General features: G+C 43.3%; 2 protein-coding genes across 9 annotated transcripts in view; one reads left to right on the top strand and one right to left on the bottom strand.

Annotated features, from left to right (window-relative positions):
- The window catches only part of LOC135105933 (uncharacterized), a 57,631-nt gene that overhangs the window by 4,295 nt on the left and 40,836 nt on the right, over positions 1-12,500 (bottom strand). The window contains exon 4 of the mRNA XM_064014658.1: positions 1,110-1,177. Within this exon, the coding sequence (XP_063870728.1) occupies positions 1,110-1,177 (68 nt within the window). The remainder of the gene's footprint in view (positions 1-1,109; positions 1,178-12,500) is intronic.
- LOC135105932 (protein sidekick-1-like) overlaps positions 1-12,500 on the top strand; it is a 65,952-nt gene that overhangs the window by 15,327 nt on the left and 38,125 nt on the right. The window lies entirely within an intron of this gene.

Below are 12,500 nucleotides of genomic sequence, written 5' to 3'. Positions count from 1 at the left end.
AGCACTCCCTAACACCATCGCACCCATCACGCACAACCACCCGTCGAGCTTCCCACTGCAACATCACCACCAACAATATCCTACCACTTCCTATCACTCAGCCAACCAATCACCAACACACGACAAAGACGAAGCGCTGAGCAGTGGCTGAGACAGAGCCGCCACAACCAATGAAGGGGGGGTGGGCCTCGATTAATTCACAACAAGTGTCATCCTGCCAAGTCTGCCATGAAAGCCAGTATTTTATTGGTTCTCCCGGCGTCGCAACTCCACTAGGGAACGGGCAGAAGAGAGGGAACATTGTGACTGCTGGCGGGAAATTGATAAGAGATGTCGTGGGAAGTAGAATATAGATGGCAGCCAATCCCACGCGTGTTAGGCAGAGATGTCAACCTTCTGCCTCCCCACACGTGTAGCGAGCTTACCGCCCACCGATCAGGGTTACGATGAGTGCTGTATCTTGTCTCCTGCACCTGACTCCTAGTTCTTCTATGTGGATGGCTAGATGGTTTATACTAATAACTCTTATGTCTCCTGGCTCAGAGAGAGAGAGAGAGAGAGAGAGAGAGAGAGAGAGAGAGAGAGAGAGAGAGAGAGAGAGAGAGAGAGAGAGAGAGAGAGAGAGCAGAGAGACAGATTGGGTTACAACATTGCAACCACATCAAATCTCCGCTATCTTGTAACTTGATCCCTTCCTGATCCTACACACAAAGCTGTAACAGAGAGAGAGAGAGAGAGAGAGAGAGAGAGAGAGAGAGAGAGAGAGAGAGAGAGAGAGAGAGAGAGAGAGAGAGAGATACACACACACACACACACACACACACACACACACACACACACACACACACACACACAAGCGCAAACATAATAAAAACATGGATATGCAAACAGCACTCAGAAAACGAAAACGTATAAAAAAAACACACTGAAAAAATAACACCAAAGATAAGCGCATTCACGACATACAACGCCCGGAAAACACAAAACTATATTAGAGTAAGAAAGGAAAAAAAAACACGAGAGCAAAAACACAATAACAGATATAAAAGAATACAATAAAGATACGATTATACTCTACGAAATAATGGAAAAAAAAATATCAAACATACCGTAATTCCTTTCCTTTCTCTGCTGCACTGCCCACCCACACCAGTACCGCACTCTCAAGAGGCCAGAACTGAAAAAGAAAAAAAAATATTGCAAGTGAAGGAAAAAGGGAAAGTGAGAAAAACAAACACGAGTTGGCGGAGAGTCTTGGAAAGTTGTGAGACGTGTGACAACAGCCCCGGGGTGGACATGATCCGGCAGATGCTGGGCACACACACACCCGAAGCCCGACGTGCGACGAGGAGACACAGGGTGGGTTGTACAACACGCGTAGAGGGAAGGGTTAAGAGCACTGTTGTATGATGCTGATCTTATTTTTAGCGAAGCTCTTATTCCTTTGACTTTGTTTTTATTTGGTGTGAGGTTATCGTTATTAGTAATAGTGATGATGGTGATGCTGGTAGTTCTGGTAGAAGTAAAAATAGTAGTAGTAGTAGTAGTAGTAATAGTAGTAGTAGTAGTAGTAGTAGTAGTAGTAGTAGTAGTAGTAGTAGTAGTAGTAGTAGTAATAGTAGGAGCAGTAGGAGTAGCAGGAGTAGCAGGAGCAGTAGAAGTAGTAGGAGTGGTAGTAGTAGTAGTAGTAGTAGTAGTAGTAGTAGTAGAACTAGTAGTAGCAGTAATAGTAGTAGTAGTAGTAGTAGTAGTAGTAGTAGTAGTAGTAGAACTAGTAGTAGTAGTAGTAGTAGTAGTAGTAGTAGTAATAGTAGTAGTAGTAGTACTAGCAGCAGCAATAGTAGTAGCAGTAGTAGTAGCAGTAGTAGCAACAGTAGTAGCAGCAGCAGCAGCAGCAGTAGTCAACAATGCAATAGTCCTTTTATTAACGGGAGTGAAGTAAGCAAGACATCCGGCACGGCCATAACCCTCACTGCCCACTATGTCCCTGCCTACAGCACCGCATAAAACTCTCCGGACACATCTAGCCGCGTTTCACTATGTCGCGTGCCACAGAGTACCTGTCGACACGCAGCTACTCTCCCCCGCTGCCTCCATTACTCTCGATGACGTTTCTGTTTTTTTGCCCAAGTAATGAAAAAAAGGTGTTGTTTTTTCCCTTCACATGTATTGTCCGGACAACACCATTTAATATGGCTTTGACTACAAAGTTTGCTCAGAGTATTGAAAATTTATCCTAACTGGAAATACATTACGGTGTTTTATGAGACTACGAGATACTACTACTATTTTTACGTAGTGTGCTTGTCCGGCTTTCTTGCCTCATACAAATTTACTCAGTATATTGAAAATTATTGAGTGGGGACGTATTTCATGAAACCACTGATGCACTAACGCTTTTCCTTTTTTTTTTTTTTTTCGTGCGCTTGTCCTGTTTGGAATTATTTGCAATGCTGTACGAATAATTAATAATCAGAATACCAAAACTGTTTGCCTAAGCGAAGCGAAGGAATATATTAAACACATTTTTCCGCAATGCCTCAACGCACGCATGAAAATCTAATGCATACTGGTAAACAAATTTTCAGGTTAGTTTGCAGAATTTTCCGCACGAAACGAAACTCGTGTAAAATTCATTACTTTATCCCCCCCGATGCTTTGGCGTGAAGGATGAAGGGCTGAGAAAACTTCACTTCCCTGTTTGGTGAGCCGTAAGCCAGAGCAGTGAAAGAGACACCTAGATGGGGCCGGCAAGTCAAGCCCACCTGGCGCAGCGTGAAAGGATTAACGCAGGTGTGTGTCACAAGCCTGGCCTAGTTAATGACAAGTAATGAGGCGAACAGATGGCCCCTGATCCACCCAGGTAACATTCACTCACATAACCAGATAATGTATTCTAATCTCGCCCGTCCTTCCCCCCATAAGCTGCTTTCTGCCCCCCAGCTATCAAGGCATTAGAGTGGTGAACGTGCAAGGCGAGGCGAGGAGATGAGATCGTAAGGAGAGGAAAAAATGCAAGAAAAAGAAGAAAGTGCCTACGAAAGATAATATGGCAAATTCTCCCTTGTGGAACGAAAGACTGCGATGGAAATCAAAGAAAATATACAAAACCGAACTTAATTAAAAGGAAAACTAATACATACAGCAGGTTTTCAAGTTCAGGAAAAATACACGAAAAAAAAAAAATGCAAGAATAAAAGCATGACAATTTTGAATAAAGGAAAATGAATATCTCACAAAATCTCACATCAAAACGAAACAACCATTGCACCAAAAAAAAAAAAAACGTGTAAAAAATCAACACAGGACGCGAAAAAAATGGTAAAACTAAGGACGACCATAAAGTAAAGATTAGATGAAGAAATTAAGGCAAATGAAGTAAGTGCGTGGAGGAGCAAAAAGGAATGAGCAGGGAGGAAAAAAAGATCAAGCACGGAAACTAAAGTAATAGGAAGAATGTAATAAAGAAGTAAGAGGGAAGGAAGGAAGGAAGGAAGGTAAGAGGGAGAGAGAAAAAATTAACGAAGGAAGGAAGGTAGGGAGGTAAGTGGGAAGGAGAGAAGAAATGAACGAAAGGAAGATAGGAAGGAAGGAAAGAAGTAAGGAAGGAAGGAAGGAAGGAAGGAAGGAAGGAAGAAAAAATAGGCAGGGAGGGATAGAGAAGGAGGTAGTAAATGGAGGCAGGAAAGAGGGAGGAGATATACTGGTGGAGGAAAACACGTAAAGAAGAAATTAAAGCAGAGAGAGAGAGAGAGAGAGAGAGAGAGAGAGAGAGAGAGAGAGAGAGAGAGAGAGAGAGAGAGAGAGAGAGAGAGAGAGAGAGAGAGAGAGAGAGAGAGAGAGAGAGAGAGAGAGAGAGAGAGAGAGAGAGAGAGACAGAGATTCAGAGGAAACGAAAAGAGCAAAAAAAAAGGCATGATGAAGGTAAGGAAGGAGGAACGAGAGAGGAGAGAGGGAGATGGGCAGGAAAGAGAGAAGTGGTGGGCGGACACAATTTTGGCTAACGAGGAGAAGTGTGGTATTAAGGTGGCTCTGGTGACAGTAAACAGAGGAAGAACGCTAGAGTAGGAATTTAGAGCGAGAGAGAGAGAGAGAGAGAGAGAGAGAGAGAGAGAGAGAGAGAGAGAGAGAGAGAGAGAGAGAGAGAGAGAGAGAGAGAGAGAGAGAGAGAGAGAGAGAGAGAGAGAGAGAGAGAGAGAGAGAGAGAGAGAGAGAGAGAGAGAGAGAGAGAGAGAGAGAGGAAAACAGGATGGTATGAAGGAGAAACGAGAAGTAAATGGGAAGGAGAAGGGAGTCTGAAGCACGCAGTGAGGCGATGAAAGGAAGGGGAAGGAAGAGATAAAGAAGAAGAAACGAGACACAACATGTTTTAGAGGAGATTATACATTTTCATGAGAAAAGAGAGAGAGAGAGAGAGAGAGAGAGAGAGAGAGAGAGAGAGAGAGAGAGAGAGAGAGAGAGAGAATTTACCCTCCACACTCACCCAAAAACAATAAGGAAGCAAAAATACCCAAACCAGATAGAAAATTGAAAAGATGATCTCGGAAAAAGGGCAAAAAAAAATCATAAAAAAAAAGATACGGCAATGAATATCGAAAAGTTGAATTTTTGCTCCGTTGGAAGGAAGAAAACTGAGAAAAAATATATTATGAGCAGAGAAGAGTGACAGAACAAAGGAAACGCAGTGAGACAAGGTACACGAACCAGATCAAGGTGGAGGGCCGGTCGGTGGGCTTAGAGAGAACACAATGCTAAACTTTTCCCTCAAAGTAAGAAAGGAAACTAAAACAGTCACACAGATAAAAAAAAAAAAAAGAAAGAAAGAAAAAAAAAAGGACGGGGTGGAGAAGGAATACCATGAGAAACCTGGAAAAGAAAAGTTAGATGCTTTGCAGGAGAAAGGAGAGAATGGAAACCAGAAGGAGGAGAAAGAGAAGGAGAAAGAGGAATAGGAGAAGGAGGAGAAGAGGAGGAGGAGGAGGAGGAGGAGGAGGAGGAGGAGGAGGAGGAGGAGGAGGAGGAGGAGGAGGAGGAGGAGGAGGAGGAGGAGGAGGACAAAGATAGGACAAAGAACACGAAAACAACGGACAAGGACAGCGAGGAGAAGGAGGATAAGAAAAGGATAAAGAGAGAAACCAATTATAAACATGAGACCACAGAAAAAGAGAAATATGGAAGACGAGAGATAAAAAAAAAACAGGAAAAAGCACGAAGGAAAAAACATCTGAAACACATATGAAAACAGATAAGATATCCCACCTCGGAACCACACCGAGGGACACGTATGCAAAAATCCTGACAGAGAGACAGAATACATAAGAGAAATGGGCAAGGCAGGTGAGGCAGTCAGTATACCTGCATGACTCGAGGCATGTGAGGGCGACCAGGTGTGTGCGGGAGAGAATGAGAGGGAGAGGAGAGAGGAGAGGCATGAAGGGCTGCGAGGGAACCAGCAGGAAGTGAAGTAAAGGGGGAGGGGAGGTCTGATTTAGGATGGTTGGACTTAATTTACTGGAAAGCTAGTGGGAGAGCGAGTGAGGTATTGGGGAAACGTATGTGGAGCGATGTGGGTGGCTGATGGAAGTGCAAAAGAGGAATCTGAACAAGGGATTTAGAGTGTACTAATGGAGAGGAAAGGTTCATAATCTATCATGAATGTACAGTACAACTTTCTTTAACAACGCAATTAATGTATAAAAAAAAAACTTTTGTTAGTGGTTTAGTTTTTTTGGTATTTACTTTCACTGGTCGTGATTAAATAGCTTTACAGTTTCAGTTACTATACAGGCTCGTTACTTTATATAAAAGTACATCATGCTTCTGTCGTCATTAAATTTACTTGTTTACTCACTTAGGTAGATAGGAAAGGTGGGGAAAGGTGAAAGGTGAAGGGGATGCTGCGCGTGATCTATGCAAGGGGAGACGGAGGATGTTAATGAAGGATAAAGCTGAATTTACAGAAGGGCTTGGAAAGGGTGAAATAGATCGCAGTGTTTGATATACGTGCATGTGGCGGCGTGTTAGTGCAAAATAGAGATGAAGAAACATTAGTCATTAGAAAAAAAAAAAGTAAAAGGGGAGGAGGCGAAGGACGAACATAAAAAAAAAAAGTACGAAGAGGACTGTAAGGAAGTACATGTGTTTTTCTGGTGTGATGTGGAAAATAAAAGTGAAGCAACAAGAGAAGAATTATGAAAAAAAGTGAATAAAAAAGAATGTGTCAACAGGGAATAAACAAGAAACAACTATGGGTAGGTTCCCAAAAGTGAAAATGTCTCTTAATATGATACGCGGAGTTTCACTGGATATATAAAAAGACGAGCAACAAAAGACGAGTTAAAAACAATGAACGGAAGGGACAGTGCCAGTGGAGGATAACGCTGGAGCAACAATAGACGGAAAACTGTAGGAAGATGAAAATGTCTGCTGGTGTGATGTGTAGCGTGTTTGTGCAAGATAAAGGTGGAGCAAGAATATAGCAGTTAAGCAAAGGTGAAAGGAAAGGAATGCGTCGATGGAAGATAAAGACTGAGCACTGTATATAAAAAAAACTTAGAAGGGTGAAAGCTGGAAAAAGGGAAACTGAAAGAGGTACGTCGGTAGAAAACAAAAACAGAATAGAGATACACAGGAAACAGTAGGTGGGTGAATCTACAGTAGCCGACGTGTAGAAAGAGAGACGCGTTGTGTGTCAGTGAAAGGTAAAGCCGAGAGAGAGTAAAAAAAAAAAAAAAACAGTAGGTAGGAAAACTAGGTAAAGGTGAAAGGTGAAAGGGCAGCAGCTGTGAGTGATCTGAGGGATGTACCGGAGGCTAGGAAAAGAAAAAAAAAAGATACTGGGAGACTTCTCGGAGGCTGTAATGGTTTGAGGAAGGCAGACGGAGATTTAGGCAGCGTACGTGCAGGGATCGGGAGCGTGACGAGAAACATTCAATTTTTTCCACGGGGCAGGATTTCACACGCCATTCAAATACGTAATCGAATGCTCTTAACCTTGTTGCGAGAGTCAAAACAAGTCAGATTGGATTTATGTGTTGAAATGAATTGTATCAATTTGTCCGGAGAGAGAGAGAGAGAGAGAGAGAGAGAGAGAGAGAGAGAGAGAGAGAGAGAGAGAGAGAGAGAGAGAGAGAGAGAGAGAGAGAGAGAGAGAGAGAGAGAGAGAGAGAGAGAGAGAGAGAGAGAGAGAGAGAGAGAGAGAGAGAGAGGAGATTCAGATAAAAACAGATAAAAAAAAAAGAAAACAGGAAAAGGAAAAACCTGACAAAGAAATGAAGTAAATAAGGAAAAAAAATACAAAAAATACACAAAAAAAGAAGGGTGGAAGTGAAAGGAGGAAGTTCAGGGAGACGAGTTACAGAAGACCCTGGAGGAGGAAGAGCAGGAGGAGGAGAAGGAGGAGGAGGAAGGGGAAAAAAAAGGAGAGTAAAAAAGAAGGGAAGAAGGGCGTGCGTGACTGAGACCAATTCGTTATGTGGTTCCTTAGTGTAGCCCCTGGCGGCAACATGTACAGAATTACGTACGTTCCTCCAGATGGTGTGCTCAGGTATCGCCCCAGACCACCCCGAGCCTTCCATCACCCCATTGGGCCCGTCAGGTACTGCTGCAGAGTCCGTGATAACAATAATGGCCGTGTGGGTGGCGGAGGTGGCGGCGGCGGTGGTGGTAATGGTGGTGGTAAAGTTAGTGGGAGTAATAGTGGCGCTTGTTGTTGTTGTTGTTGTTGTTGTTGTTGTTGGTGTTAGTGGTGTTAGTGGTGTAAGGGGAGGGTTGGTGGTGATGGAGGTGGTGATGGAAGTGGTGGTGTAAGGGGAAGGTTGGTGCTGGTGGTGATGGTGGTGGTAGTCATTGTAATCGTCGTATTAGTAATGGTAATTTAGTATTAGCAATAGTAGTAGTAGTAGTAGTAGTAGTAGTAGTAGTAGTAGTAGTAGTAGTAGTAGTAGTAGTAGTAGTAGTAGTAGCAGTAGTAGTAGTAGTAGTATTGATATCAACAACAACAACAACAACAATAACCAACGAGCAACACTAACAACAAGAACAACAACAATACCACCACCACCACCAACAACAAACAAACAACAAACAACAAACAACAAAACACACACACACACACAAAAAATAAGAAGAGCATCCTGTAAAAAAAAATCACATATTTTTTTTCGAACTGGTTACGGGTGCTAAACTTTGCGGCGGTGAAAAAAAAGATAAATAAATAAATAAAAAGTGCATTTTATTCTGCCCTGCCGGAGTATCGTAACCTGTCCAGCGCTCGCCCCTCACCAGCTGCGTCGGTCTTGTGAGGGAGGGACCGCCACCACGCAACGTCCCCCCCATCTCTCTCTCTCTCTCTCTCTCTCTCTCTCTCTCTCTCTCTCTCTCTCTCTCTCTCTCTCTCTCTCTCTCTCTCTCCCACGCGACCTATACAACACCTCTAACCTCTGTTCCTTCCTCCCGAAACTTCTCCCACTCATCACGAAAGCCCTCCTCCTCCTCCTCCTCCTCCTCCTCCTCTTCCTCCTCCTCCTCCTCCTCCTCCTCCTCCTCCTCCTCCTCCTCCTCCTCCTCCTCTTCCTTCTCTTCAACGTCATCCTCTTCCTCCTCTTCCTCATCATCATCATCATCCTTACACCGACTCTTCTCTTCCCTCACTCGACTCCCTACTTTCGCCCTTCTATCCTCTAATCCCTTTTTCCATCTCTTCTTCCCTTCTTCCACTCTCTCTTCTCTCCCTCCTTCCATTCTTCCATTCCCTCCAACCTTCTTATTTACTTATATTCTTCTATTCCTTCCCTTTTTCCTCCATGCCAGCCACTCCTCCATCTCCACATTCTTTCCAGTTTCTCTCCTCCTCTTCTCTCCTCCCACGCAAGGCTTCCACTCTCTAAGTCCTTCCTTCCACCAGCAAAAATTCCTCTTCCACTGTCCGTTCCTCCTTGTCTTGGAATTCCCCACCTCCACTTTTCTCCACAATGAATAAATGTCCCCTTCCCTTTCCACTATGGCAAACTTTTCATTTTCACCAGATATTCCAAGCTCCCACGTATTCCTACACTCCCACGCCCTTTCCACCTCCACCTCCACCACCTCCGCCACCCCCAAGCACACACACACACACACACACACACACGCCAATATACACGTAGACACACGCAGGATTTCAGCCACAAAAATTACATTACTAAATCATGCTATTCTTATTTTCTGCAAAAATAAGCACCAAGGTATATTGAACCAGGAATTCATATATTAATGTTGCTGGATTACATTCGAGGGGAGGAAGAAAAGTAAGGCTTGTTTTCCTGGAGTGTGAGCAGAACAAGCGCACGTACGTGTGTGTGTGTGTGTGTGTGTGTGTGTGTGTGTGTGTGTGTGTGTGTGTGTGTGTGTGTGTGTGTGTGTGTGTGTCTGTGTGTGATATACGAAGACCCGCCACTTTACACCTGTCCCAAACACGCCGCTTTTATGGAGGTAATGCCCCAAGTTACACACTTTACCACTTTACCGCTGTCTGTGTGGCACGTGGATACCCTTTAATTACCGTCACGTCGCCACACTTATCATCGCTTATCTGCGTCTCTACCATACACGTGGCTGAGCATTTATGTATACAGAAGGTTCACATTGGGTAAGATCTTTCTAAGAATTCTTTTTCATTTATGTGCAAAGGAAATTCACATCAGGTAAAAGTACAAAATTTCCTACAAACTCCCACCGTAAATACACACAATGATATATTAAGGTTAGGTTCAGGAAGATTAGGTTGTTGGAAATTCATCTTGAGAGCAACTACTTTATGTGAAATTCTTAAGGTGGTGGTTAAATTTACTTGCGCGAGATTTACACCGATATTTATCACCTCACTGGGTATATTCATAAGCGCTACATTGGTTTGTTGTTTATCTCTCTATTTTTCTCTTATCTATATTTTTCGTAAGCGCTATACAATTTGTTGCTCATCTTTACCTTTTTTATTTTACATGTTTCTCCATTTTTTTCCCAGCCCTATACTACTTTGTTATTCATTATCTCTCTATTTTACACGTACCTGCATTTTTTCCTGAATACTGTATTGGTTTGTTATCTCTCTTTTCTTAATGTAACTGTGATTCCCTAAATTACTATTGCTTACTTTTGTCAGCTATCTCTATTTCTCACATTCCCGTCGATCATGCATGCAGACTTCAGCCTTTCAATCTCCCGCATTGCGCATCCATCTCCCTATCACTCGTGGCCATAACTGCTCGTGGCTATCCCAGATACATATGCGACTGAAGCTTTTCCCCTCTGTTATTCACGGCAAATGAGACAGCTAGAGGTCTACACACGCGGCGACAGCAGAAGGCGGCGGCCGAGAGACGCCATTCCAAGGTGCAAGGCCGCTAGTGTGCCAGGATCACGTAACATTCCAGTATACTTCAGTGACGTCGGACAATTGGTCTGCTGGGTGTCCGCCTCGCTTCGTGACGCTCCGCAAGATGCCTTTAGGGTCTGATTCCCTGCCAGCATGCTACCGCACAAGCACACGCACTATACTGTTACACAATAAAATAGTTATGATCTTAGTTCTCATGAGTCCAGATTAGGGCAGTGAGTTAATTACATACACACGCACACACACACACACACACATTCTCTCTCTCTCTCTCTCTCTCTCTCTCTCTCTCTCTCTCTCTCTCTCTCTCTCTCTCTCTCTCTCTCTCTCTCTCTCTCTCTCTCTCTCTCTCTCTCTCGGTGTGTGTAAAATAAAAATCACACCCAATCCTCGTTAAATCCTGTAGAGATAAACCAGCAAAGCACAAATTTTACTTCCTTAACATTTTATAACCGGACTCTCCAAACTGCTCTGTATTTGTTCATTTTATCCACAATCTCTTCGCGGAAAATGATCAAAGAACCGAAATATTGAAAAAAAAAAAAAATCACACAACCTCCACAAAGCTAGATGTGCAAATATAACACGATAAAGAAGATCGATCTTTTGTGGCTCAGACTTAAATAAGGAAAAAAAAAAAGACGAATCCAAACTCTATTTAAACAGATTATATATTCGAGGCCGGAGGAAAGGAGAGGAAAAAAAAGAAGTTAGGCAGCACAGTGCGTAATAAAAAGGAGAAGGAACGCTGATCCGGGCAAAGGGAAGTGCCAGCAGGGGAGTGGAGGAGCAAATATTTCATGAAGGAAACTATGTTAAGAAGGAAAAACAGTTTAATAAAATAGAAAGCTAAAGCGGAGGAAGAGATACAGAGATTATAAAGCAAAACCAGCATTAGTAGTAGGAGTAGCACTAGTAGAGGAGGAGGAGGAGGAGGAGGAGGAGGAGGAGGAGGTGGACGAGGATAAGGACGAGGACGAGGAGGACGAGGAGGAGGAGGAGGATAAAAGACAGCTTGTAATAGAGACAGGAGGCCGCTGATCCTGCCCGTTAGAATCGTCCCTCGTTTTATCTTCGTAAATTAGGTTAACGAAAAGAAAATCTCAGAGACCGTGTGAGGAAAATGGCAATGAACTCTCTCTCTCTCTCTCTCTCTCTCTCTCTCTCTCTCTCTCTCTCTCTCTCTCTCTCTCTCTCTCTCTCTCTCTCTCTCTCTCTCTCTCTCTCTCTCTCTCTCTCTCTCTCTCTCTCTCTCTCTCTCTCTCTCTCTCTCTCTCTCTCTCTCTCTCTCTCTCTCTCTCTCTCTCTCTCTCTCTCTCTCTCTCTCTGTGTGTGTGTGTGTGTGTGTGTGTGTGTGTGTGTGTGTGTGTGTGTGTGTGTGTGTGTGTGTGTGTGTGTGTGTGTGTGTGTGTGTCTGTGTCTGTGTCTGTGTGTCTGTGTGTGTGTGTGTGTGTGTGTGTGTCTGTGTGTCCCCTCATCCTTCTTCATTTTCTTCTTCCTTTCGTCTTCTTTTCCTACTCATTCTTCTTCTCCTTCCCCCTTCTACTTCATTTTCCTCTTTTTCTCTTTGTTCTCTGCTCTCCCTTACTCTTAATTATTATACTTTGCATTATTCCCTCCCTTCGTCTCTCTCTCTCTCTCTCTCTCTCTCTCTCTCTCTCTCTCTCTCTCTCTCTCTCTCTCTCTCTCTCTCTCTCTCTCTCTCTCTCTCTCAAGATAATACTAAGTAGTGCCTTTGAGCCCCTTGTTTAAGACCCCATTTTAGTAAAAGAAAATACGGCCCCATTAAAGACGATCTGTAATTAACGAAGGCGGAGGTCGCGGCGCCTGTAGGGGGATACAAGAAGGAGATCCTGTGCAGGTTTATCGCAGGATCATTGCACGTTTATTACAGGACACGCGTTAGTTCCTGTACCTGTGGCAAATAATACGTGATAAAATGTACTCCTACCTGTAAGAAATATGTAAAAAATAATTAAAAGATAAAAGCGTATATAATTTCAAGTTTATTAGGGGATATGCGTCAGTTTCTCTAGCTGTAGCAATATTAATAATATATGAAAAGATTTTGTACTTTTAACTGTAAGAGATCAGGGAAAAATAAAAACACATCCATGCTGGCAAT

The sequence above is a fragment of the Scylla paramamosain genome, chromosome 12 (assembly GCF_035594125.1).
Source record: "Scylla paramamosain isolate STU-SP2022 chromosome 12, ASM3559412v1, whole genome shotgun sequence".
In the NCBI taxonomy this organism is placed as follows: Eukaryota; Metazoa; Arthropoda; class Malacostraca; order Decapoda; family Portunidae; genus Scylla; species Scylla paramamosain.
Note: the sequence above shows the minus strand (reverse complement) of the source record. Positions and strands in the feature narration are given on the sequence as shown.